This window comes from Lathamus discolor, chromosome 4 (genome assembly GCF_037157495.1).
Source record: "Lathamus discolor isolate bLatDis1 chromosome 4, bLatDis1.hap1, whole genome shotgun sequence".
NCBI lineage: Eukaryota > Metazoa > Chordata > Aves > Psittaciformes > Psittacidae > Lathamus > Lathamus discolor.
In genome coordinates this window covers 101,447,653-101,475,364 of record NC_088887.1, presented here as the reverse complement: position 1 = coordinate 101,475,364, position 27,712 = coordinate 101,447,653, and the positions used below count along the sequence as shown (strand labels likewise).

Below are 27,712 nucleotides of genomic sequence, written 5' to 3'. Positions count from 1 at the left end.
CGGCTGGGCTTAAACCATGACAGTTTTCTAGAAAAGAATACCCAAATCCACTTATACATAACTTTAAGGCATGGTTATTTTTCCTGCAGCCTTTTTAAATATTGCTTTGGAATGTACACAGAAATGTGTGTGTTTGGTGGGGGTGGAAGTAGGAGGTTCCCTCTTCACAGTATGGGCGATCTCAGCACTATTTGGAGTACCTGTTAGTTTAATGCCTTTTCAGAGACCTTGAAGACATGGAGAAGCACTTCTTGTCTAGCACACCCAATAAGGATTAAACTTTTTTTAATGGGTTCTTAGCATTGCTATTTATTTATTCTATCTAGTTACAAGCATGTTACAGGGAGTGGGGGTTTTTCTTGTTTTGGTAAAGCAAAAATTTTCATTCAAATGCTAATCCTGGAATACTCCTGGTTAACATTACATTTCACAGTAAACAATTCAGCTGTTTCCCAATTGACTTCTTGCAGTCCCTCCTCTGCATCTGCTTCTTGTCCTCCGCATCCTCCTATAATGCATACTGCAGCAGCTGGCTTATCTTTTCTACCTTCAAGCTCAACCATTTTTCCCCCTCACCTTTTGTAAGTCCAGAGCAAATCTCAGTGTTGAACCTCCACCTTTGCTGGCTCTCTGGTCCAGTCTTTCCTAACTGCATGCACATGTTGCCTGTGGTCCATGCTGCAGCAGTTACTCTGCCATCCTCATAAAGGACGCTGTATGCTGTGTGCTGATCAGCATCCCTTTGAACACCAAATATATTCCTTTGAGAGTAACCACATATGCTAAATTAGACTCTCAGTGTCACTCTTACTAGCACCCACCACAGCAGAATGTGAAGGACCAGCACTCCCACCGCCAGCATTTCTCCCATCAGCAAACCCGTGCAAGGTTCACGGCAGCTCAGCTTTTCTGAGGGCAGAATGCAGCCTGTATATATGTGGTTCTTGAGACAACTAATTTCACAAATTCATGAACAGAAAGCATACCATTGCGGCTTAATCAAATTAAATATTTAAATGAAAGCAATAATTACTTAAATTTGTCTTGAGACTTAGCAAGATTAAGTCTTTGAAACATCATTTTTGGCCTGTAGGCTATAATAAGTAAGCCAGTCTCTAATGATTCAGAAAAGACTAGAGGGTTTGGGTTATCACCAACCAAGAGGTATTTATGAAAGACGATGAGCATTGCGGTTATTAAATAGCTCTCAGACAGTACCTCTTCTTTACAGATAACTCTGCTAACACAGCATCAACCAGGCATTGACATAAAGTACAAAAAAATCCTAGCCAAGCATTTAAATTCCCTGCCAATGTATCTGGAAAAGAGATACTTAGTGACAGAGCTGCCTCGTGGAAATCACTACAGCAAATTTCAGCTCTCATTATAATCTGTTAATTAATGTGTTAACATATGATTGCAGCAGATCAGTGAGACCAGCACTCCTGTCAAGTCTAGGCATGCATAACACATGGCCAGCATACTCCGGGTCCAGAAAATAAAGTAAGAGCACACGCCTTCACAGTTAATGTAATAAATCTCATGGTCCTTACGTGTACCTGGAAGGAATGCTGTCAGCTGAAATTTTTCACATGGGTTTCCTCACTGATGTCAATGACAGGGTGATTGAATTTATGCAGGTATCTGACTCATGAGTCATGAGATGGTGAAGGTGGTCTCAGAGACACTGCTTGATTGTGAGCACAACTATGTTTAAGATCACAGCTTGTAACTGCCTAAGTGCTGTCTTCAAGGAGCTCAGGCTGGCATGACACCCAGCTTCTTCTTAGTTTGCAGAGAAATAGCCTGGAAAGGTCACGCTTTTCTGCACTCTGGGGAGAGCAATGACAAGCCTAGGAACAAGCAGGCTGTCAGGAGACAAACAGGATCCACAGGAGCAGAACTGCATGCTTGGTGTGGAAGGGTAGCATCAGTATGCACCCACAAGGGGCCAGACAGCCCTTAAAATGAGGGAGCTGCTAAATGGGATATCTAGGAACTACTTCAGGCACAAGATTGATCATGGGCAGTGATGAACCTGACTGTTCCCTGCAACAGTTACTGCTGTGTTTTGCCTAGTCTTTCTATTACATCCTTTGAGACACGCTTTGATGGAGTTGGGAATCTTAGTTCTGGGACACTCTTTTTCTGCTGGTTAACTTTCTGTTAAATTTCTGTTCTCATTGCTCTGTCTCCTTCATGTTCAATCTTTCAACTATTAGGTGAATAAAAAAGTTGCAAGAACTTTTTATACTTCACCGAAAAGAAAATTTAATATCAATAGCACAGAAGGATATTAGAGTTCAGAATAATAAGGTAAAGCTTCTACAGCACATTACACACCCCTTGGGCACCACCATTAGTGGCTGCTGATAATAAAAGCACTGATAGTGGTAGAGATGGGTGCTGATATTGGTAAAGAGAATTTCTGGTCATATGCCAGATGAAAAGCACTCCAAAATGCCACAGGAATTGGCATAAGGGAGGGTGACCTGAAGCATGTCTCCTAAAACAACATTTTTAACTTTCAACCTCAATTTATTTGCATATATTTGTAAGAAACATCTCTGAAATGGAAACATAATTCCTTATTCCTGAAGCTTGACAGAAATATCAGTGCAAAACTGAAAGATAATGCAGCAAATTTGTGGTTAACCCTGGGACACCATTTACATCCACTGTTCTTTGCACTGGGATTGCTGCCAGGCTACCAGAAGCCCTGCAAACACAGTTAGGGAAAGGATTTCTAACACTAACCTTATCACACAGGGGCTGCAAATGGGAAGTTCTGTGTGCCTATGCTTGGGAGAGGGAATTCTCACACCGGTGGAGGGTCAGTCTTGCCTGCTGAGCACTGAGGGTGCTCAGTCTTGCCTGCTCCTTCAGGAGGAGATTCCTCTCTTCCTCAAATGACACACGGTCAGAAAGCACTTATAGAATAGGGTGTCAGCAGCTGCATCAATCCTTCTAGCTAAAAAAGAACCAGGATGTGCATTCACACATCAGATCCTAATCATCCACATTGCTTAATCCTTAGGTCACTGCTGGGCCTTTGTTTTCTAGAGATCACTGTACAGGCAGATTGCCCCATACAGCATGGATATGAGCCACATCACTGACTCTCATTCAGTGCTTAGTGCAGCCACCAACAGTAAAACCAGTGGTTTCTTTGTGAGAAAGCTGACATAAGGAACAAGTGTTATTTACCAGCTTCCTAAGGATGCAAGTAACCAAAGCCATACTCTCTAAGCTTGGGTTAGAAAGCCATAAACATGTCAGACTTCAAAGACAGCTAATTGCACTCATTGTGATTTGCCTTGATCTGTGTTGTGACGTGATGCCTCTGCCTACCCTGCCAAGATCTCCAGGAATGTTAGCTCCCATATTGCAAGACTATTAAATCCCATGTCTTAAATTTATACATACATTCCTTCATTTTCTTTTATAATGTTCTTTTGGAAAACACTTCCAGCAAGTCTATCTGAAATCCCTTGCCTTAGCACCATACCGGAATGATGCTGTATGAATACCCCACCACACACAACTGGGTTGCTTCTCCAAGCCTGCACTTATGTCCTTCTTTACTTTTATGGACAACACATAGAAGAGTATAATGTGGCTGAGGTGATCTGATGATGACTCACCCAGTTCAAACTGGTTGGAAAGGTTACCACAGGTTTGTCTGACTTCTTCGCTGTCCCAGCCAAGAGGATAGAGGGCACAACCAGAGCCGATCAACAAACCTATGGAGAGAAAAGAAAACAGAAGTTTATACAATTAGCTTAAACACAGGCTGTCACTTGCAAAGTGTCAAAGTGACACTTGGGAATCTCAAAGAAAAAAGTAAATCTTTTCTTCTCCTAAAAACAGTAGAACGTCATTTCGACTCCTGCTGCATTCTGCTATACTGTTTTTACATATGGTCTATGGTCTGTGGCCTGTAAGCAGCTTTGATAATTAAGCACCAGAAACCATCCTCAGCTTCTAGAGCTTCTGCCTCGGAGCTTTTAGACATCCCTTCTACTCTGCATAACTACTATATACACTGTTTGGAAAACTCAGCCAGGGTTAAATAGAAGATCTGTTAATCACAGCACTTACAAGCTGATTGCTTCTGATTAATTAAAACAACAGTCAACCAGGGTCTATCAGGGTTCTAGCAGGAAAAGTAAACTGTCAGTTGTGCTGATCTGTTGCCATCTTCCTTTGGTTTTCGCCATTTTGAAAGCCAAGGAAGAAAGGTTTCATGTCACCTAATCAATTCACACCACAGATACACAGTCCACAAAGTTTTCTCAAATAATTTCAGCCAAAACAAGCAAGGGCTTGAGCCATTTTCCTTTTATCATGTTTGGCTTAACATTCACAACATTTTTTGCTTTCTCCAGCCCTCATGCTGCCCCAAACAGATGTGTTTTGGCTATGTCCTTCCCTTCACAAGATCTTGCTGGGAATCACCTGATGGGCCATGATTATTTTGCAGAAGTGGCATTTTTTATCAAACTGCATTCTCAGCTGTCACTGCAGCAGCTGCCAAAAAGCGGGGTGTTGCTGGCAAAGCTTCTTACACAGACAGCCTAGAGAGAAGATTTCAATATATGCTACAGCATTTAAATGTACCTCCTTTGTGCCAGATCTTATTAGAAGATTGGAAACAAATCACTGTGTAGGTAATGGGCTCGGTGCACCTGCGTTATTTGCAGGCTGTAAAGGCAAACAAGTGCTCAGAAAGTTTGCAGTGTGGTTTTGCAGTGTTGCCTTTTACCTGTTAGGCAGAGCACAGGACTGGGACAAGGTTTCAAGCCCTACAGCTGTCAGTGCCTGACTCTGGGCAAGTCCCTTGACTTGACACCACCTCACTTTTACTGTCTTGACAATGAGAATAAGGACAATGTGCTCCCTGGCAAAGCACTTCTGCTGCCATGTTTCTAGTGCAGAAAAGCCCTGGGTGTGATGACAGGCACTGTGGACATCACACCAGTTGAAGAGGAGCCCTGGGAGTTGTAAGAATGATCCTGACTCAGGGCCTGGAGCTAGCTTTGCCAGCTATTTCTACTATGTCCTCAAGATGCCTAAGCTTCTTATATTTCTGATGCTACTGTAAGATATAGAAAGCACCTTATTATGTCTTGACTTGCTCAAAGACACACCTGAACCAGGCACTGAAATCCAGAAATGTATCACATCTTCCAAAAGACGTTTAACAATCTTAGCATCTTAGCTCTTAGCAAAGTACCACAGCAATTCCTTTGCTGGTCCTCTGAGCACATCTGCCCTTGTTTCGGCCAAATATTCATTCCTTAGATTTTCACCCACTAAGTTCAAATCTCTTCTTGCTGCTCAAGTCTACTTCTCCCTTTCTTTGTTGAGCAGTAATTGCCATCTCCTCTCTCCATATCTACAACACATAATGGAAAACAAATCCCTAAGGCAGCCCCCTCTCAGATGGATTATTCACCCAACAGCTGTAAAGGGGGAAAAGCAGTTCAGGACACATGAATGCTAGGTATTTTCAGAACTTTGTCTGACCTGGATATAGTTGCTTCTAATGTCCTCACCAACGGCTTTCACAGTATCATCTGATTTTTTTTCGCCCAGGGCCATGGAGAAAACGCCAGCTGGTAGAATCCATGTAAATGTGAGTCCCTTCTAAATAAATTCTCAGAAAGGATGTTTCTCAGACAAGAGAACTTAGGACAAAACTGGGTCTACATTTGTGAAAGACAGCTTCAGACTGAAAAAAACTGATTGATTCTCACTTGAATTGTTAAAGCAAGAAGGGCATTGTGAAGTGCTGACAGCACAGGTGATGTTCTAGTGATGGGCAGGACCCAATGGGGCAAGAAGGAACAACACCACTGATGATGAGAATGGCTGGGAAAGGGAGGAAGATCACCTAGATGTTGGAGATAGCCTCACAGACTGGTGGACTGTGGCAGCGCCAGCCAGTCCTGATGTGAATATGACCCCTTCCCACACTGGCCTGCGCGGTGCCAGCCCAGGCAGACCACAGCTCAGAAGCTGCTCTGACTAAAAGTGAACCGGACTGCCTGTGCTGGTTTCAATCAACTTGTGTCCTTGAACAGACTCTCTGGAGACCTTGCAAATGCTCAAAGGGCTCCACTGCAAAGGTTAGGGAGACGTAGGGGGTAGGAGGGAAGGCAGGCTTGCAGCTGACAGCATTGGACCAGATGAAACAGCAGCCAGCCCTTCCTCACAAGTAGGTCCTGGGAAAGCCTCCTGCCCAGTTCTTCCAGGAGAGCACAACAGCATCACTGCAGGCAAGTGAAAGGACAATTAGCATAACAATGCTGCCCCTCCAAACCCAGAAAAAGCTCTTACTCAGCACTCACCAATTACTCTCCTCAGGTGGCAATAGTGTCTGGTGCCCACTGCATTCACAGAGGACTGTTTGTTTTCAGCTTTATTTAGGTTTTGTTGCAGTAACCAGGTTGTTGTTTGGGTTTTTTCCCCACGAATATCGCTCAGAACACTTTCCACTGCCACCCTCCAAGCAAAGCCCACCCTCTTCCAAACATGGGTACCTGTTCACTGTCTGCCTCTGATGCTACACTGGATACAGTGACCGCTAGCCTCGATAACTTATTTCCTGCCTTAGCCAGACCTCTTCATCCCCCTGTCACACCTCCTTTCACATTTCTGCAAATCCATCTCTGTAAGTCCAAAGCCCAGTTTCAGTGAAAATAAATTCTAGGGTTCAGTCAAAAATTCATTAGCAATGCAATATTCTGTAAAGTTAAACTGCTCCAAAGAAGCAACTGCTTCACTTATACATAATGCTTGTCCTTAAAACCCTTCTGCACTGTTCAGCTCACAGCACCCCCCACTGTGCCTCACCATTAGCTGTGCCTCCTTGAAATAAATAAACCAAATAAGGGAAATCTAGCATGCTATGTTAGAAAACCTCCCTACCCCAGCAACATCTGGCTCTCCAGTTATCTATGGGCTTTAGCAGTGCTGTTTCACTTATGGAGTACCAGACATAGAGCACTGCAACTTGTTTCTGCTCACAGCCTGCATTAACTGTGATGATGAAATCAAATGGGAAACTGCTACCTAACACCAGTGCTGCTGCCCCACGGCCCCAAAGCACCAATGGACTTACCTATTGTAATGCTTCCACAAGGGCTTAGAGCCTACTAGGCAGTAAGAAAAAATTAACAACTTTTGGTTTATGCCCTGAGGTAAGTATGAGTGTGTGTGTCTAATGTCCCATTGCTTTCAACAGGATTCGTCATGATTTCAACACGGCTGATGCTGCCTTGGTCTGCATGAACAGTGAAGTTGGGAACTGGCATTTCAGCTCCCTTATTTTATGCACTAGAAGTGTGGAGTATGCCTCAAAGCCCATGGTGCAAATGGAACTTGGACAAAAGCCCCTCAGCCCTTTCTTTCTCTTCTGATCAATACACCCCTGTTTGTAAGCAACTGAATGTGTGGATCAGACCCTGCAAAAGCAAAAAGACTGCACACTATTACAGCTAATAATTCATACACCCAGCCAATGTGTTTTATCACAGAGAATGTAGATCCTGCTGAATAGCTGCAACCTCCGTTTAAAAATCTAAGCTAAATCCAAGGGCTGCAAACCCAATGGAAATCTTTAAGCTAATTTTGCAGCTTCAGTAAAGAGCAGTTACTGGTTTAGCTCTAGAGTCACATCCTGGACTGCCCTATAGTTGTTGTATTTAGCCAGCTACACTACCCAGGACACCACACCCGTCTTTACAGCTGCTTGAAATGCTTAGGATGCCTGTAACATTTCTTAAGGAAAGTAAGAAAAACCAAAAAACCAACAAACCCAACCACCCTGCTGTAATTACGATCATCTGTCGTCTTTCATTATCTGTCACAGACATTAAAAGAAATAGAAAGGGGAAGGAAACATGCAGGTCTATAAACAGCACCCTCATAAAAGGGGCTGTGGCTTCCAGGTGCGAGGGACCTAGGCAGTGGGACAGGGCCAGCCAGTAGTGGAGGTGCTGGTGGCATTTGGCTGCTGTTTTGGGTGATGTGCCATGCACCAGTGGAGGTGTTGGCACTTCCAGAGACCAGCTCTTCTGAAGCAGTTCTGCATTTGGGATTGAAACAGTCTCCTTGCCCTGATCCATGAAACAAGGCTATTGCAAATGCTGAGGCTGACTCAATGTGCTGGTGAGGCATGTGGGAGAGAGCCACAGGGCTGACATAATGCAGCCAGCTTCAGCAGTGCAAAACTGGAATTAAGTGCTTGGCTTCAATACTCAATAGGGTCTTACTTAGCCACTACACTGGTCCATGCAGAGAGCTGGATACCTTGAAAAAGTGAGTTAAAACCAGCCCGTTTGCTAAGTGAGGAGCTGCCTAGACCTACAAGTTGCAAAATTATAAACTAGAGGATGGATGCCTCAATAGTAAACCACCCAGAGGAATCCTTGTCCATCCCACACTGCCTTCTCTTTCACCCTCACTGCAGGTAACGTGCGACCATATTTCAGTAACACCTCGCGCTTGCAAGATCATCTTGTCTGTCTGGAGTGGACCTTGTGATTGATTGAAAATAATTGCATATAACAGGTTCTGCATATGGCGGATGCAGCAGGGAAGGGACAGTAATTACATTAGCGGCTTGGCACAGATCTAGGTTTCCTCTTTGAAGTGATAAATGATTTGTGGCATGCAGCAATCAGCTTATTCCAAGATGTAAAATATTAACCACTATTACTATCTCCAAGAATAGCTTGGATATAGGCAAGTCTCAAACAACAAACACAGAAGGATTAATAAACCAAGAAATATTAACTAAATTTTTCCATGGGCAAAATGACTGCACTCAGAAGGACCAAGACATTGTCAAAAGTCAATGCACAAAAGCGAAGCTTGAAAATCCCTGTGGAGGGCAGTCCTCAGACTGCTGAGTTAGTGGCCACTGAATATGGGACATTTGACTGGTTCCTTATTGCTGTGGCTTTAATGGGAGACTCCACCCAAAGATCTGATGTGCCTTAAATAACCAACATAGACATCACACCATAAATTAATTGTCTGTAGCTGTCCTGACAGCTCGCAGCTAGCAAGTCCTGTTTTACAGACTCAGCTTTTCCTCTCACTTGAGGTCACAGCGTGCCCCTGATTGCTATATGTCTCATTCTTGTTTTGTTGTCAGCCCATTTGATCATTGCATTCTCAAAAGCCTGTTAAATAAAGCCAAACCTTCCCCAGTGTCCTTCCGTTTCCTTTGAATAGGGTAAACCTAAGCACATTATTCAGATAAATACAATGGGGAAAACCATCAGTTTGGTCAATAAAGAGAGGTAGTGATGGCAGTGAATTAGGCACTTAGCTTTGGATTCAGTCTCAGGGTCTTGCTGCTAGAAAATGCATTTTCATTTGAACAAAACCCATGGTGGCTTTCCTTGATTATGGCTTTTTTAGGAGCCTTCTACATGGGCACTGGAAATTGTATTCCTTTTTTGTATGTCCTCAGCTCCAGTCAGAGTTATACCCTATGAATGCAGTGAAAGAAGGGACTGCCTGGGCACCATAAAGGGCCTCCTTAGGCAGCAGTTAGAGGGGGGCTGCACTGCTGTAGCATGAGGGGGCCTGGGAAGCCTCTCAAGCAGGAAGGAGCCCAGTACCACTGTGAAAACTCAGTCTGCATTTCCATCTAGAAAAGTAATAGGAACAGGTCAGGCTTCATATATGTACTGCAGAGTGAAAATAAAACCAGAACCAAATGCTGCTTTTTGTACAGTCACCTTTAGTAAGAAAAATCTCCAAATTATCTTCCTCCTCACTTTCCCCCATCTTCTACTGTTTCCCCTTTAATTTTCTGACCTGACCAAAAAGAAACCTTGCCCCCCCTTTTTTTTTTTCTAGGCATGTCTAATGAACACTGCTCATCTGACAGATACTCAGACCATCTGGAGAAGCTGACAGACAATAATTTGGAAGTCATCCCTTTCAAGACCATTTTAATGATGATTTTTCTTTTCACATTTTTTCTCTATCAGCCCGTTTGAATCTTCAAGGATGATAGAAAGTTTTCACATTCCCATCTGTCACTTGGAGGTACAATAATCTCTACATGCAAAACAAAACCAATTTTTAGATGCAGCACAGACTTTGACTCTCCACTTCTTGTGATTTAAAAACTCTCCTTGATGTAATGGTCTTAAAGCATTTACCTGATATGAAAGTGAGCCTATGGTATGAAAGTAAAACTGAGCCGGCACAAGAAGTTGTCTGCTGCTTTCAGACATACCTTGGTCAACAAACCATGGGTTAAAGAAGAATTGGTTAAAAACCGTGTTGTGAAATACTTCAGAAGACACAGCTTCTGAAGTCTGTGTTCAAGAAACTCCAGGAGCTTCAACCAAGCAACTGCTGAGTGATAGAAATGGGTCAGAGCAGGTTCAGACAAACTTCAGAGGCTGGGCAAAGCAGCAGGATCCAATGGAGCAAAGGTGGGGATGGGGGGAGCAGGGCCATGCTGGCTGCAGTCAGCCTGGCTCCCATACCTGTGGAGTCCAGCCTCAGTTCAGTGAGCGAGGGACAATGCCTCTATACTGGCAGCTCCCAGATCTTCATCCAGAAGCATTCCTTCTTCAAGGTTACATTCCTACTGTTTTTTTTAACACTGTCACTCTGTTCTTTGGTTCCTTTGTTCTTCTGTTAGAGAAACATTACCATACTGGTTCCTTCACACTGCTGTTAGTACTTGTCCCTCAGGAAACCCAGACAGGCACCTGAGCTGGGATATTATCAGGCTTAAAGATGAGATAACACTTTGGGCAAAAGTTCTCTGTTGATTTAGTAGTCACTGAACAATTGCCTAGAATGTGAATGAATGCAATAAGGCACTCCCCCTTGTCTGGGTGTCCAAGCAGAAGTCCTCAGAGGCACATAGATAGAAACTACATTTATGTTGTACCAAATTTCCTCCCACTCCTCACAAGGATCATGGTATGGGAGACAGCTAGTCAGTTCAGGGCTTTACTCAGGTCAAGTATTTCTGTCATAGACTTTGCTATAGCAGGATGTTAGAGGGAATGTAGACACAAAGCAAAATGAAACATAAGAACAAAAAAATCCCCCAGAGAACAAAATGCTACAACCTTCAGTTTTTCAGATCCTGCCTCCAGTAAAACTTTCATCTTGAGTGTGATGGAAATAGTACTCATGGGGTTTCAGCCAGCAGCAAAACCCCACCACGCTTTCCCTTCTGATTCTGATCTCCAGGTTTAATTCAACACATTTGGCTTTGCTTAGCTCCCCTCCATCTGACTGTCAAGCCCCATCCCTCAAATGAGACTTTTTCTGTTATTTTGGGTTACTCCACACCATGAGCACTCACTGTCTGGCAGCTGCTCTGCTCTGAACCTCATCAAACAGCCACAGCAAAGAGCTGCCACCTGCCTGCTACTACTTCCCAGAGAAAGTAGGAAACTAGGGCCAGTGGCAGAGGAAGCCTAAAAAAGGCATTACAAATGCCTGCCAGCATCCAGCACAGCAAAATGCTATGTCATGGGAGAGTCACAGCTCTTTCTCCCTGACTGCAGGCACAGGGCAATGGAGGGTGCAGATGGGAGTCTTCTGACTGATGAAGCATCACTTTGCTTCATTTGATCAAAGGCAGTGTGCTCATTACTACAGAGGTGCTTCAGGCTCAGAGGGGGAAATCTCCCCTCCCAGAGATGCTACACTGCTACCTCAAAACCTAATGGCTTTGCTCTGTTTGGCCCTGGGCATTTTTAAAGCAATTCTGAAACCTTCAGGAAATGGGGCTGAGGGCTGAGAGAAACCCGAAAGAAACACTGAAGTAGTAAGAGTGGAGAAATCAAACACAGAGCTGCCACTAAACAAAAAGTGATTTAATAAGAGCCATTTGGTAAAAGGACAAGTAACAGGACCACGGCAGCCGCTGTGAGGAAAGGAAAGGTTCAGCATCAATTTCAAAGCCCTGCAAAAATAGGTGCTGGTGCAAGGGACTGCAGCTCCCCAAAATTCAAACCCCTCAGAATCACTGAAAGTACTTCTTTTAACAAGATTTTATAAAGCAGCACTAAACAGGCTTGACAGTCTGTGAAGGTTTGCACTAGATACTAAGAAATCCAAGAGTTTAATCCTATTCTATGTACACAGTAGGAGGAGTAACATGATCTCAGAACTAGTTGAATATACAGTGTGTAGCTGGGTATTTCACTGGAACACCTTTATTACCATGCAGGGGCATCAAGAGAAAGAGGTACCTGCTTGTGCAATTTATATCTGTCCTGGGTTTACCAGGAGCCGTTTTGCTCCTTCTTAGTAACTGGTGCAAGCTCTGTGTTTTGACTTCCAGCCTGGGCAGAGAGCTGATAACACCGATTGTTTTTAACTGTTGTTAAGTAATGTTTATTCTGGCCAAGGACTTTGTGAGCCTCATGCTCTGCTGGGGACGAGGGGAGGCCGGGAGAAAGCAGAGACAGGACACCTGACCCAAACTAGCCAAAGAGGTATTCCATACCACAGCACGTCATGCCCAGGGAGGTAACTGGGAGTTACCCGGAAGGGCACTCTCTCTCTTTGGGGGGGTTGAACTCGTTCGGTGGTGGTATTGTATTCTCTTGTTATTTTCTCTTATCAATATTATCATTGGTGGTAGCAGTAGTGATTTGTGTTATACCTTAGTTACTGGGCTGTTCTTATCTCAACCCGTGGGAGTTACATTCTCTCAATTCTCCTCCCCATCCCTCTGGGAGCGGGGAGGGCCGGGGGGGGGGGTGTGTGTGTGTGTGAGTGGACGACCTGTGTGGATCGGTTTAAACCACGACAATATCTTATTGGTTATGGTTAAGTGAGGCTAAGGTTGGCCAGAGTCAAGGTGGTGCTTATCTGGGGGATGTACCAATTGATTAAAGAATGAATATTCACTGAAGCAAAGGCTCCAGGCTAATTCCCTTACCACCAGATTACATAGTCCCTCTAACATTTTAGTTGTCTCAGCCAATGATGACAAAAGTATTTGGCACAAAGTACAGCACCCTTCAAACAGAAGCTCCACAGATGCCAGGGGATGAGAGACCAAGGTTCCAATCAGGCAAAAAAACAGAAAAAAAAAAGGCTTTCACCACTGCTATTTCTCCCAGCCATGAGTGTTGGGTGCAGACAATCGGATATGAGAGATTCCAGCATCACTGGGTTTTCTCCTTTGGGCCTCCTGCAACACATACTTGTTATGTTCCCATGGACGAGGCAAGTTGGGAAGTACGGAGATGTGAATCAGTGTTCAGACACAAAGCACAGCACTAAGCAGTCTGGATACACTTGTCTGCTTTTGTTTGTCTAAGGGGATATCTGAAGGCATGAAAGTAATTATTGTAGTCATGATTCAGGGTTGGTCCTGCTTGAAGCACAAGGTTGGACTATATGACCTCTCAACATCCCTTCCAACATGAAAGACTTCAGGAATCTGTTTTCCATCATTCAGGAACCTCAGCTCAAGTCACATGCATGCACATAGGACTACTTGCATTTCAGCTGGGTAGCCCACCTGGAGACCAGGTCCTGCTCCCAGAACAGCGTGGGTCTTCCTTTCTAGGTGCTCAGATGGCACAGGACACATCACACCTATGGAGATGCCTCTGTAGCAGCCATTGAATTGAGACCCTTGTCAGCAGAATCAATGGAGTCTAGAAGAATTTTTTCTCACCCTGAAGAATACAGATACACAGGTTTATAACTAGGACACATCTAAGTTCACCTAACTCAAAGAATAGCAAAGACATTCATATGAGACTGGCAGACATGACACATTGCCAGTAGGGAAACACAGATGCTCCTGGGCTAGCAGCTGGAGGTGGGATAGCTGAGAGCATCTCAAATGGCACTGGACACTTGTAGGTCAGTGACTGAACTGTGCTCCACTGGCAGTACTGAGTTAGAGTGGGATTTAGCCCCTCCAAATATGTCACCTTCTGTTAGATTAAGTGCTGTTCATTATCCTGCGTGGCCTCTCCAGAGCAATGAAAGATTCCCATAAGTCCTCTGTCATACCTGCCAACCCATACAAAGGTCTTGAAGACTCTATGGTATCTCTAACAGTGTAAAGCATCTAGATTCAGGATAATGAATTTCACCCTAGATATGTATTGATCTTAATGTGAGCTTAGAAACCTACCTCAAGGGGCAATACATGTATTGTAAACACCTTTAAAAAGTGTATGAATCTGTAGTTGAATCAGCCAAAGTTACCTACACTTTATATTATCCCTTATCTTCTACCCTTCTGCCCTCGTTCTGCCCTTAAGATGCAAGTATTTCAATTCCTGTAATGAATTCTGCCTTCCTTTATGGGAAATGACCTGAATGTTAGGGAAGAAAAGAAGATGAAAGAAAAAATCGTCTTGCTCCTGAGTGCAAGCCTGTATGCTCTACCTTAAAAAGAAATTATCTGTATGCTGCTTTAAAATGGCCTCTGTCTGCCTCAGTTGCCACCACAGAGCTAGATCCCTTGGGACTAGCTTTGGTGAGTCTCTGTCATTCCTCCCAGAGTTTGTTGCACAACAAAATGATTGACACCATTTGTTCTGAAAGGGATGTGACATGGTCCAGTTAAAGGCAGACTGAATCTGCAGAGTGGAACTGAAATGCTTGAAGAATTCCACAAAACACAGTGGAGTCTGACTGTCAGCTCATTTTTGTTTGGCAAGCCATGATCACTGCTAGTACAGTGTATGCTTGGGGGGGGGGGGGGGAAGAAAAAAGAAAAAAAGCCTAAGCGTTATCACATGCCATCAGACTTCTTTATGTGACAACCCATCTGTGTGCTCACCCCATCGTTTTGTGGCTCAGAATCAAATGCTTGACAGTTCAAAGAGTCTAGAGCAGCATATGGCATATGACATGGTGTATTTAAATAGAAATCACTCTATTAGAAACACAAGGGCTCCTACTGTAATTAATAAAAGGTAGTTTAATAACTAGCTTCCCAAAATACCTGATTCTTATAGTAGTCATAGTAGATAAAGCATATTCCTTTCTGTTAATACGAATTTCAATAGCAGCTGAAGACTGGACAAAACTATCCAGTGCTTTTGCAGAAGCTCCATATTCAAAGCATTTCCCAGTATGTGAACTTATCTCATGAAGGACTATGAGGGGGGAATGAAGGAGTTATATCCTATGCTGGTGAAGATGCCTAAGCAGACAAATGGATAAATGGACAGGCATTGCCATATCTTTTCAACACAAACTGGGCAGAGCAAGGTTGTTACAAGCATTAATGAAAACTCTGCAGCAGCCCAACTCCTGAGCACCACTCCATTCATTTTGCCTCAAGATTGTCCCAGCCTTTGGAAATATTCAGACACGGATTAAATACCAAGGAATTGCTTTTCTATGTCTATTAGTTCACTGATCTGTGAAAAACAGTAGTTTGTAAATGCTGGATAAAGCAACGAGATATCCAGCCAGTTCCTTCACTTTGACAGCATATCCCCAAAGTGACAGAGGAACGGGAACTGATGCAAAGCATATATCCTCTGGGGAATACTGCACATCAAACTTTCGCCATTTATTTATTTCTTTTAGTCTGTTTTATGTCAGTTGAGCTGTCCAAGGACTGATGCAAGACCAGCCACTGCACATCACAGCCATACTCAAGGTTTCAAAGTAGCATTTTCAGTACATGGTCTGCAGACCCGCTGGCAAATCAAGGAGTACTTCCAAGCAAATTCATACATGCTATTAGGCAATCTATAACTTGAAAAAAAGATTGAAAAGGTGTGCATTTCTACTGAAGAGTCTGCAATACTCCTCAAATCAAACAAGTTTGGAAACCATTTCTCTAGATAGGAAATATGGTAAGATAAACTGCTATAAAGCTGTAAATGTCAGTGGCAGTCACCAAAGCTGAGAATCACTTTTCCCTTTAACCTGTTCTTACTTGTGCTTCCCAGGTTTAAGCCTCCCTCTACTCTGCTGAAGTATACACACCAGCTTTATTGATACACAGGCCTACAGCCATCAAACACATCTCCCTCTGTACAGTTTAGAGCTCTCTGATAGGTAAGTCATAGACAGCTAAGTGTTATGAAATAAATGGGAACTAGTGAAGAAGTCAGTTTAATGTATAGTTTGCTGCTGTAGCTGCATCACTTTTTAGCAGTTTTTAAAATGCTCTCCACCTTCACAAGGCTCTTTGCAGATCATACAGCAAAGCACATGAATTAATCTATGCATGAATATAGTATATTCAGTGGAGTTCGCCTTTGTGCTGAATTACAGTATAAAATCAAAAGAAATGGAGTAAAATCAAAGCAATAATAGACTCCATGTGGAACTGATTCTTCGTATGGCTTCCTCAAGCTGAAAAACAACTATTACCCTATTCTCAGCTACTTTGTTTTCAGTAAGAAAGATGGTAAGGTTCAGCACAGCTCCAACGTGAACAGTGTGACACTCAGAATATTGTTTCCATGCTGTCAGACTGTCTGTGTTTTGTTCTGCATGATTTTTACATGCTCTAAAGTTTGTTTCCTGTGACATACCCAAGAAAAGGATACTTTTTATTAAAAAAAAATAAAAAATAAATAAAAAGAAATGGAACTTTCCGTGCTTTCTATCCAAAGACATTCCAACTCACTGACCCAATTTGCAGAGGAAAAAGAACTCTATCAAGACAATTTCCCTCAAATAGGTCCCATTTTTCAGTTTGCCACAAAATGTGATAAATCATAATTTTGGATAGGAGCTGCAGTTTGTTACAAATATATTGCACATCTGCAGCTCAGAAAATTTTGGCACTGCTGCTTATCCTCTCCAGAGAAAATCCATATGGACAACCTTACCAACACGTCAAACAGACTTAACCCTTACTGCTAACGAAGACCAGTGTGTAGAGGGTATGCATCTCCCATGATGAGCTCATGAGCCCAACTATGAACTCACTCTGAAATCTTCTCCCCACCCACCTGTGAGTTAACCCAAGGCAATGAAGGGATGCCTCAGCACTATGCAGCTCTTTATATTGAGAGTCTCTTGCTTCCCATAATTTATTAAATTCTTTTATACAGAGAGCATACTTAAAACACAAGAAAACATTTTGGAAACAGCTTGGAAGGGACATCAAGAATGTATCTATCTTATCCATTCTTCAGCCTCAAAGTGAGTATAAGCTGTACCTATATCTTCCAAGAAAATTATTTGTTTGAGCTGATCTTAAAAAACCTCTCACAATAGAGATCACACCAACTTTTAAGACAATGCATTCTTCTGGCTCTGTGTCTCAAACAGAAGCATTTCATATTGTCTAACATGTATCTTCCTTGTAATTTAAGTTCACTCCTTAAATCCTGGATTTTGCTAAACCACTACCAGGGCTCCAAGATAGCATTTTATTTTCTCCCCCCCTTTGAGTATTTTCTCTCCAATGGATTAACCATTCCCAATTTATTCAGTTTTTCCTGATAGAATTGGCCCTTTCATGTAGCCTTCTCTTTCCAGAGGATTTCTGTGGCTGCTGGTTTTGACAATCTGTTGGAATTTTTCCTTTAAAATAGAAAAAAAAACCCAACAAAACATAGCAATGAATGAATCAAACTCATTTTCAATGGAGAGAAACCAAAAGGAGGGTCAAATTATGTTAAATGAAGACCTTGGAGATGATGGCAATACTAACAGAGGTTTCTAGTGTGCAGGCTGACCCGAGCTGCCTATGGAGACTGCTCCTAGTTCGTGCAGTTTGTTCCTGCTTTTTGTGGTTTTCACACAACTCTGTACATACAAAATGCGGTTTTACTCATGCATTTCAAAGCATTTTCACTTTATGGCTTGGGCAGTGGCTGGTGGACAGGGGCTGGTGGAGATATTCAAGGCTGAGCAGAATGTGACTCTGAGCAATGTGAAGATGTCCCTGCTCCTTGCAGGGGGATTGGACTAGATGACCTTTGAAGGTCCCTTCCAGCTCAAATTATTCTATGATTCTATGGTGCAACTAGGGCACCATAAAGACTATGGGATACATTTTTAGACTTGTGAAAGTATTACATTTAGCATACAAAAGGATGCTTGACCTTGCAGGCCCAGTCTTGAAACCTTACACATTCAAAGAGATCTAATGGGGGGACAACTGGCCCATGTGAAATCAATCAGTTTTGCCACTAATTTCAGTGAAGCCAGAGCTCTAGCCACAGCCTTCAGGTTGCCATTTTCACAGGTAGTTTCCACTGCTGGAAACTGTTCAGAACCAAGCATATTGTGCCATGAGAGAAACTGTCCTTCCTTGGCCTTCTACCTAAAGCTAGAATAATACCTAGTAACTGCTTTAAGGGAAGGGTTATTCCCTTCTTCCTGGATCTAAAAGACTTTCCCTTGTCTAACTCCAGGGTCACCTCCACTGTAGCACAAATTATATCCAGAAGCATCAGAAAAGTCCTACAACTAAGTCAGAAACATGGAGATCCCTTTTGTCCTGACTTTTCTGAAACTTAAATGTTCATTTTAAAATGATACCATCACAGCTTCCAGGCTCAGCTGTTCATCCTCTTTTTCTTTGCATTTTACTGTCCCCAAATCCTTGTTCTGAATTATGGGAATAATAATTAGATTCAGGAAGGAAACGGGGATGGGGGGTTGGGGGGAAGGTGGGAGGCATTCATATCCCCTGAGAAGAAGAGATAAAAGTTTCATTTCTGCAAGCTGATGTGCCAGTGGTGGATAGTGGGGAACTGGGATTCCTTCTTAACTGCATGGGAGAGTTCAGTAAAGTTTATGAATAAAACAATTTAGATAAACTCCATTTATGCATTATTTGTACAAGTATCTTGGCAACTGCTTACTTAGCATCTTGAACACATTAGGAATTTTAAAGAGGAGGACTGAAATCTTGCCTCAGCCTCTAAAAACTTCGACAGAAGTGGGTCTGGGAAGCACTGAGGGGGTTTTCTTTTTCTGCCTCACCTTCTTTTTCTTCCTCCAACTAAAAACAATTTTCTAATATCCTTGGCATAACTACTATAATGAAGCATAATTTATTTGATCCTCACACAGACCCCTCAGGATTACTTCTTGTAGATAGCCAATTATAAACTCTTACATACTTTATAGCCCTCATTATGTGTGACAGAGGCACACTAATAAATAATGCAAAACCCCTTTTATACCCAGTTACCTTGTGAGAATACAGGGGTCTGGTGTGGAGGGAAAAAGCACATTGTGATGCATTCTTATTTCCAAATGGACTGAAAAACTTTCTAGCTTCAGCTTGCTTCTTTGGGACATTCTTTTCTTCCCAGACTGGACTCCCATGGCTTGATTCATTACTAGATAAAAATCAAGTTCAAACAGAAGTGGACCATGACACACAAACTGTCACTGCCCTGTCACTTCCTTGTGACATCCTGTCAGCTGCAGACAAGAAAGGAGGTATGGAAGCAGAACAGCCAGGTTGAATACAAATGAATTGATATTCAGTTGTAGGCTTTTCATGGTAATGAAGCAGAAAGGGCCAAGGCCCAAAAAGCACATTTCACCCTGCCTTGCCCTGACTTACTGCTGCAACTTCCAGATACCACCAGTGCGCAGGTCAAGGCTCTGGAGGAAAGCAAAGTAGCTCTGACTGTCCCTCAGCTGGCAGGACTCCAAGAGCAGAGTGAGGAGCTGAGGAAAGATGTGGTGTCAAATACACACATTTAAGGCCCTGGTGAACTGCTTCAGTTTTGTCTTTAATTGACATGAGGCTGCTTTTTGAATCAAAAAAGCTGCAACTATAATGACTGAGAAATGTTATCAAGATCACTACAGAGACCTGGAGAGTCACAAACGCTACATCTGTCCTCACCAGGGAATTCTGTGTAACTAGTATGTTACTCATACTGTACCTTGAAGCCTTCTTTTCCCTACATGAAGAAGAGGGGATAATAGTTCCAAAAGACTCAGGCATTTCTTGCCTCAGTGTGGTGTTTGGAGACCTTGAGGGGTAGAGTGGGGAGGAGGGAAGGTGTTCACACAAGGTTTGCAACCTGCAACAAGAGTAAAACAAGCAATGGGCTGAATCATATGATTTTATTGTTGGACTTGGCTTGATTCAGACTCATTCAAATTTCTTTTCTTCTATCCTTCTGTTTAGCAGGGAAGAGGAACACTTTCAAAAATCAAACCAACAAGCAAACAAACCAGCCCAACTTTCTGAAGGGCAGAGCCCACCATAGCCCTTGTTCCAGGAGGAGTGGGAACAGCTATTTCCACAGCCTGTGATATGGTCTGCGGAAGCCTGAACGTAAAATTCTTGGCACCAAAACTAAGCATTATTCATTAAATGACGTATCTCTTCAGCTAGTGTCTAGATGTCCACAGCTAATTACACAGTCTGAGATTCCAGCAGACATCTGGGTCTATAGCATCTTCCAATATCCCCATGTGGCTTAACACAGATACGGAATGAGTGCATATAGAGAAGGCAGAAGAAAGAGTGGCTGTGTAACACAGATACCTTAGATACAGTTATGTTAAAGCCCTGCCACTGAGTCAAGCTAGATTATGCAATTAAATCAGCAGCTTTTCATAGCTGGCTGTGGGGATGGCAGCAGACAAAAGAAACAGAGACATCTGCCTTTGTGTGCAGCTACAAAGAAATCATCTGACATTTTAACTACAGGGTTTGACTAATGTACACTAGAGCACTCACCTACAATTAGCCATTTAACCTAGCAGATCACGCTGTGATCTGAAGAGGCTGAGATACGTTTAAGTGCTCCTCTTGCAGAAGCCATAGAACTGGCCAGAGCATGCGATAAGCAGGTACAATCCAGTAGGCTGACAAATCCAGCCCTTCCAGGAATGAACAAAAGCAACAGTATCTATCTTTTCCATTTTGTACACTCCTCCACTTATGATAACCTCAGTGGCTACCTACCTCAGTTAGGAATAACACATCCCTGGGAAAGCATGCAAAACTGTCTGTTAAAGATATGATACTCTATCTCACAGTTTATGAATGCATTTTTTGTTTGCTTTAAATAAGTGAAATAAGCATAAATTAAATATGAGATCATTTTTGCACTTTGCAGGCAGCAACAACAAACCTGATAGTGTGAACATCTGCTGTTCTTGGTTAAAATATCACTGAAAATCAGCTTGTACATAGAAAGTAATCAAGACAAGGTTTTGGTGTCTACAGTTTGGGTCTGACTCTGCTCCCTGAAAAGCATGTTAGTGGTGTCAGGGTAACTTCAGCACGGTCAGCAACACGAACCAGAATAAGGCTATCAAAAAAGAAAAGAATTGTGCCACTGTACCCTCCAGCAGATCACTGTGTTCCAGACCTCTGAGTCCAACAGAGCTACACAGATTGGAGATGGAAAAGGACAATTTGCACCCAGTTCCCCTCTCCCAAGGGGCAGCTGCTTCCCTGAGGTAGTCTGTTGTGCTTTGCTCCCTGAGCACATTGCTTTAATCTGTGCTGAACACCATGGTATATCCAAAGTTCCAAAGGTCTCTAAGTAATAAAGGTTTATGGCTTTCCTGGGGCGACTGTTCCACAGCCAAATGGATCGCTCTTGTTTGATTGCAGGGGAGCAATTAAATGAAGGCTTATATCTATGTTTCACCAGGAACACTTGAGAGGTCTCCTAGAACAATTTTTTAAATATACATATAGGGGTAGTCAGACACTGTATACATTCCCAGGTATGTGTTCTTGCCCACTTCTTGCCGCTTCCTACATGCAATTTCAGGCTAACATGAACCAGTTCAGAGAGTAGCACAGGCACTGCTTTCTACAGGTATATTATTCTGTTGGCATTAACTCTCCAAATGGACATACTGACAGATAACATAAGTGCCATGCCAAGGGCAAAGGGCCACCTCCTCCCAAGTAGCCAGTAAATCAGGTTGGGCAAATAATCAAACCCTAGTTCAGGTCAGTTTGTTTTGAGCCCTCCACGCAATGACCCAGACAGGTCAGGAGTACAGCCTAGATACATCAAGGGAATAAGGGGTGTCCAAAGAGTGGTCTGGCACCTGACCAAGTCCTGGAAAGGTGGGCAGAGCCAAAGGGATCTGCAGCACTGCCCATGGCTGAGAGTGGCTGTGGTGCAACGAGATTAAGTGGGGCTGAGGAAAAAGGCTTGGAGACGACTGCATAGAAATGAGAGAAAGAGCACTGCAAATGTGACATTGAGGGATATTCCGAGACATATGAAATAGGAGCAGGCTGAAAGCTGAAGGAGCAAAAACTTTCAAGATGAGAATAGCTTCTATATTAAAGGCAGTTAAAAGGCCAAGGAGGAAAAGATTGTGATAGGAGCCATAAACTTGGATTACTTGCATCAATAAGGGAGAATAAACTGTTGTGTAATACGAAGGGGCCCTGCAGTCAAAAGGCAGTTGGAGCTGGAAAGAGGTTTCTTAAGAGATAATCCCTTCTCAGTTTCCTGATATACAGCCTTGCTACTGTACTTCTCGCGTTCATTCGTTACAATGATCTGCCTACCTGCCTAATAAGCATCATTCCGTCTGTCATCGGAAAGGAGTACATGACCGGCAATAAAAAGCTTGGATGCAATTCAGCAATCCAAAATGCCACGGCTCCAATTTATTCATTCATTTAGTTTTCAGTGGTGCGATGACACTGGCCACAATAGTATCACATGAGGCTGGTTTAAGTATCCAGGAGAGCTCAGGGAGCGGAAAATTCAATTCCCATTGCCATGGTGAGCAATGTATAGCACTGAAGAGAACTTAACTCCCAGGGTAAGAAGGGTGGTCTCCCTGCAATACTCCTTTGGAGCTCACAAAGAGCATTATCAAAACTCTGAACTCATTACTCCGACTGGGGGTGAAGATCCCTCCAAATCTCATTTGGGTGGAAGCTCCCCCCAGCAAGCGGCAGTACTGAAAATGTGCTGCTGACAATCATCAAACAGATTTACTGCATCACACATCAAAAAAGTCCTCTGCAAAGCTGTGCAAGGGCAGTATTTTCTAATTACTTATGAACTGTCACAAGATGAGCCTTCTGAGGACTCCTCTGTCACTACCTTGCCACTCAGCGGGCACTAATTCATTTGATTTTGAGTATTTCCCAAAGGCAGAACATAACTTACTTTATTGACTCTTGACACCATAAAAAGGAGTTGGGTGGACAGTTTGCAACTTAAAGTCCCTGGTGTAGGTACACCTTGTCTTTCCACTGCAGAGCCATGGTAAAGGCGTCTTTGACACCCACCGCCTAGTGCTGGCCATGACATGGTCTCTCAAAGCAGGGGTGCACAAAGCACCACATAGCACTGGTACGGTGCCCAGAGCATGTGGTGTGGTGAATTAGGGGGGAGATGCTTTGTACCCAGCTTTACAGAGCTCCTGACAGGCCTATGAGCAAGACTCAGGACAATGTTATTCATATAATTGTAAAACTAACAGTGGCTTGCAAATGTTTACATGTTCAATAATATATAAGCCTTCTCCAGTGAGTACATCTGTCTCTTTTGGCTTTTCTTTGTCACTCAGAATGCCTCCTGAATGCAGAAGGTGAATGCTGCAAATGAATGATGAAGATGAATGTCAGTAAAAATGTGCTGCCTGTATGACCCACAAAAGTGAGGACAGAGAAATTGGGATTTGTATTCTCTTCTGAAGGGTTCTCCAGGCTGGAATTGGCTCAGTTTGCAGCCTGCCCTTTTTAAGACGTCCTTTTGCTTTCATAAATGCTGTGCAATGATTTTTTTTTTCCTCCAGCATTTGAAATCAGGGAGGCTCCTTCGTCTGCTACCAAAACCAGAACAAATCTGGCAGCCAGACCTCTTTCCTCAGACAGATGATGCTTTTACAGGCAGAACCATAATACTGATACTTTTTGAAGGGAGTGAAAAGAGAGAAAGGTGGCATGATAATTTACTAAAATACCAGTCTGAATCAGAAGGTAGGAATGAGCTGCCTGCAGGAAAAATCTGCCTCATACCAGTGCGAGAGACTACAAGAGAAGGTCAAGAAGGTAAGTCAAAGTGTTTTGCATTTGTAGTGCAGTGCTCGCCATGGGGCAACCACAGCTCAGTTGATATTGGGCAACTAAAGCCCTGCATATCTGATGGTCAGTCTTATTCCTGCATCTCATGGGTATTTCCAGCGAGTCCACTCTGCAGCCTCTGGGGTCATCACAGAGGGGCTGACTACATGCACAGCCCTTGTTAGACAAGAGCAATTTCTATGTTCCCTCTTTGTACCTAACTAGTCTTCACTCATCCTCCCCCACTATTAAAGGAGAAATGGGAAACTGGATGATCTATGTAACAGTATTTTTCAGACGAAATGTCAAGGTGGATATGTCCAGAAACAGGCTGACTCAGTCCTTGCATGGGGGGGGGGGGTATGGTATTAGGCACTGGTGGCTGCTACTTGTCAGCAAGAAATAAAATGCTTAAGACATTTGCTTAGTAGAGAGTCACAAAAAGCTCCAATTTTGCCCACAGAAGAAGAAAATCATTACAAGGTTTCCTGCCTTAACCTGTCATTTTAAGTTTAATAAGACTAGTTTTTCCTGAGTTTCAGTGCAGGAAGATCTTAGCTGACACATTTCAGGTCAGCCAGTGTGACTGATTTAATACAGATGAAAGAAGCTAGGGAGGAAGAGTAGAAAAAATAAGACATTAATATACAGTAAATCCTATTTCAGTTTCTCAGGAGAATATTGCTTTCTCCAGGGATGTTGTGGTTTAACCCCAGCCACCAACTAAGTACCACTCACTCTGCCCCTGCCCTGGTGGGATGGGAAGGAGAATGGGGAAACTGTAAAACTCATGGGTTGAGATAAGAACAGGTTAAGAACTGAAATTGGGTAAAACATCATAAGAAGAAAAAAAGAGAAAAATAAAAGCCAATGAACACAGGTGATGCACAAAACAATTGCTCACCACCTGCTGACTGATACCCAGCCCAACCCAAGCAACTATTGGTCCCTTCTGGGTGACTCCCCACAGTTTATATACTGGGCATGATGTGCTGTGGTATGGAATACCCCTTTGACTACTTTGCATTGGGTGTCCTGTCTCTGCTTCTTCTCAGCTTTCAGTGCCCCTGTTCATCGGCAGAGCATGAGACTGAAAAGTCCTTGATCAGGGTCAGTGCTACTGAGCAACAACAAAACCATCGGTGTGTTATCAGCATTGTTCTCAGACTAAAGCCAAAACACAGCACTGCACCAGCTACTAAGAAGAAAATTAACTCTATCCCAGCAGAAACCAGAACAAAGCAAATGAAAGGCTTATACGAGGGAAAAAAAGAGTCCACAGAGTTTATTTGTGGGTCTCCTTCCTCACCTCACCAGCCAAAAGAGAGTTAATGCTGCTGGTCGGCATCAATTTTATACTCAAGGAGATTATCATGATCCTCTTATGGATGTGGAGCACAGTAGCGCCTTTCCTAAAAGGCATCAGCCTGCAGGCAGTGCTGGGGATGGGACAGGCTTGGTGAGCAGCCGTGCTCTCTGTCTTGTGAAACTGTGGGTAGCCATTTGATGGACAGGGCTAAATTAGGTCAAATCACTGCATCAGTGCCAGTGCAGCTGAGGAGCAATTGTTATGCGACCAATTGTAGGGGATGTTGCAGTGCGTGCAGGGGTTGGGTTAGATTTTTGCCTAAGCTCTTGAGAGAAATGCATTATTTATTGGCATTATTTTGTTAATTATTATAATGCAATATTTATTACTACATTAAACAATAAGCCTAAGATCTTTGTAACAGAAGAGGATGACATTTGCTTGCTCTCATGCAGAACACCCAAGCACAGCCAGCTCCCACTTGTCCTCCCCTGGAACTTCATTACGGAATTAACTGCTCCCAAGAGCTCACTCTCTCTTTCTTCCCTGCCCTCCCCCTTTCCTGTTTTGAACTTCCAGCAGAGAATCGAGTCTTTGTTATCATTCAGGCGTTGGTGAACTATAACCCCCTCCAGCAGCCTTATGTGCCCCCATGGACGCTCCAGTCCAGTGGTGGGTGGAAATGGCCCTCTCCATCCCACAAGCAGGATCAGGCCCTTGCCTGTGTGGATATGTTTCAAGGCTCTTCAGCACAGAAACATGATGTGGATCTGCAGCCATTCAGATGGTATTATCAGAGGACTTAAAGCATTACTAGGAGGAAGAACAGGTTTAATGGATGTTCTTTCACTTCTAGGTTCTCTCCAACATATGTAGCCCAGTCTAGGTGATACACTGACAACAAAAATGTGGGAAGAAGCAGAAGAAGCCTAGGTGACACTGAAGTGTCTCATTAATAGAGTTTATTTTTTCTCTCTGATCTTCTCTAAGGACATTAAGAAATTGCATTGGATCATAATTTCCTTTTCTAGACATGAAAAATGCTGTGAGGGATACCTGCTATGCAACCCAATTACACTACTAATGCATCTGTGAAGTCTAATTTACAGGCACATTTTCAGATACAAGTCGGAAGGATCAAAATGTAGTTTATTAAACCTGTAAGGGGAACATACTGTGCAGCCAGGTTTTACACTGTGGTAGCGTCAAGGGTTCAGTAGCAATAAGCTGGACTACAAGGATGGAGAGGCTTTTGTCAAATGTTACTGTGCTTTGGATCATGCCTGTGTTAAGCAAGAGATCACAACGTTCTTATCAATGGTTGCGGAAACCAGATGCCACTGTTTGGTTATTGCAGCTTTATTTCCAGGAAGCATGTAAATCCTCTATTTTATCAATGCATCTCCTTTTTATAATATGAGTGACAGATGGAGTAAGTGGAAATTGCATAATAAAATGAGCAGAAGCTGATATCAGTTTGAATTTGTTCAGACACTGATGATTATCTCGTGCTTTGAATAACAGACATCTGCATGTCTCTCATCAAAGCAGGAGGCTTTGAGCTACCATGTCACAGCTGCGGGTTTTCCTAAGTTTTCCAAATGAAATAACTGCTTTAACCACTGAAACCTCAGTTTTGTGGTATCTCAATAAAATTAAACAGCCTTGGCTTTTCAGGACTCACCGGCTACTTTGCATGAACATCAAAGTCCCACTGTGGGATTTATAGTATGTAAACAGACAAATTAACCCAGAGCTCGGTGAGAGATTAGCAGAAGAGAGCAGAAAGGTGCAAAGCACAGTTTAATTAGATCATTATATTTCACAATGACCAGCGCATGGATTATGAAGATTCAGCTTTATTAAAGCCCTGGACTATGCTTATTTTGGTAGAGAGCTGATATTCCCATGTAATATCAAGTTCACTGAATAATAATTATTATTGCATGGCACAGATCCAGCGTGATCACCTTATGGGGGGAAACACCCGTGTTTTATTTTTCCAGCACTCAAAAGCACCGAGTAGAAGTAATTTAGCTAAAGTAAGAGGTAGTGTTTTGAGACTGTGGAGAGAGAGAGAAACACACCTGAACGTCACCAGACTCATCCAGTCCTAAATCAGATCTGCTTACACTGGATCTCGGCCTAAGTTATCATCACCCATGAAGTCCAGCTGTGATCAGTGGCTGATGAGCAATGAGCTTCATTTCAATTTCTCCATCTCTTGAGGTCTACAGGCTGATGGGACTGGTCAGTCAGGCCAGCCCACGAGCTAGTGGGCTTGCTGAGCAATTCTAAGAAAGCTGTTCTTCAAAACAGCCTTAACCAAATGTACCAAAAGTCACAAAGAACAGATACAGTTTGAGAAGGAGTAATGGGGACAAAAGCCAAAGTGATGGCTGAAATAGGAACACTTG

The 27,712-nt window shown here is 43.1% G+C and overlaps 1 protein-coding gene and 1 long non-coding RNA gene across 2 annotated transcripts in view; one reads left to right on the top strand and one right to left on the bottom strand.

Moving 5' to 3' along the window:
* LHFPL6 (LHFPL tetraspan subfamily member 6) overlaps positions 1–27,712 on the bottom strand; it is a 140,114-nt gene that overhangs the window by 11,442 nt on the left and 100,960 nt on the right. Inside the window, exon 3 of the mRNA XM_065678340.1 lies at positions 3,645–3,743. Coding sequence (XP_065534412.1) covers positions 3,645–3,743 — 99 coding nt within the window. The remainder of the gene's footprint in view (positions 1–3,644; positions 3,744–27,712) is intronic.
* Positions 12,529–20,268, top strand: LOC136012802 (uncharacterized). The gene is made up of 5 exons (XR_010611966.1): positions 12,529–12,595; positions 15,942–16,050; positions 17,058–17,148; positions 19,278–19,407; positions 20,111–20,268. It is a non-coding gene; the product is annotated as an uncharacterized LOC136012802 (long non-coding RNA).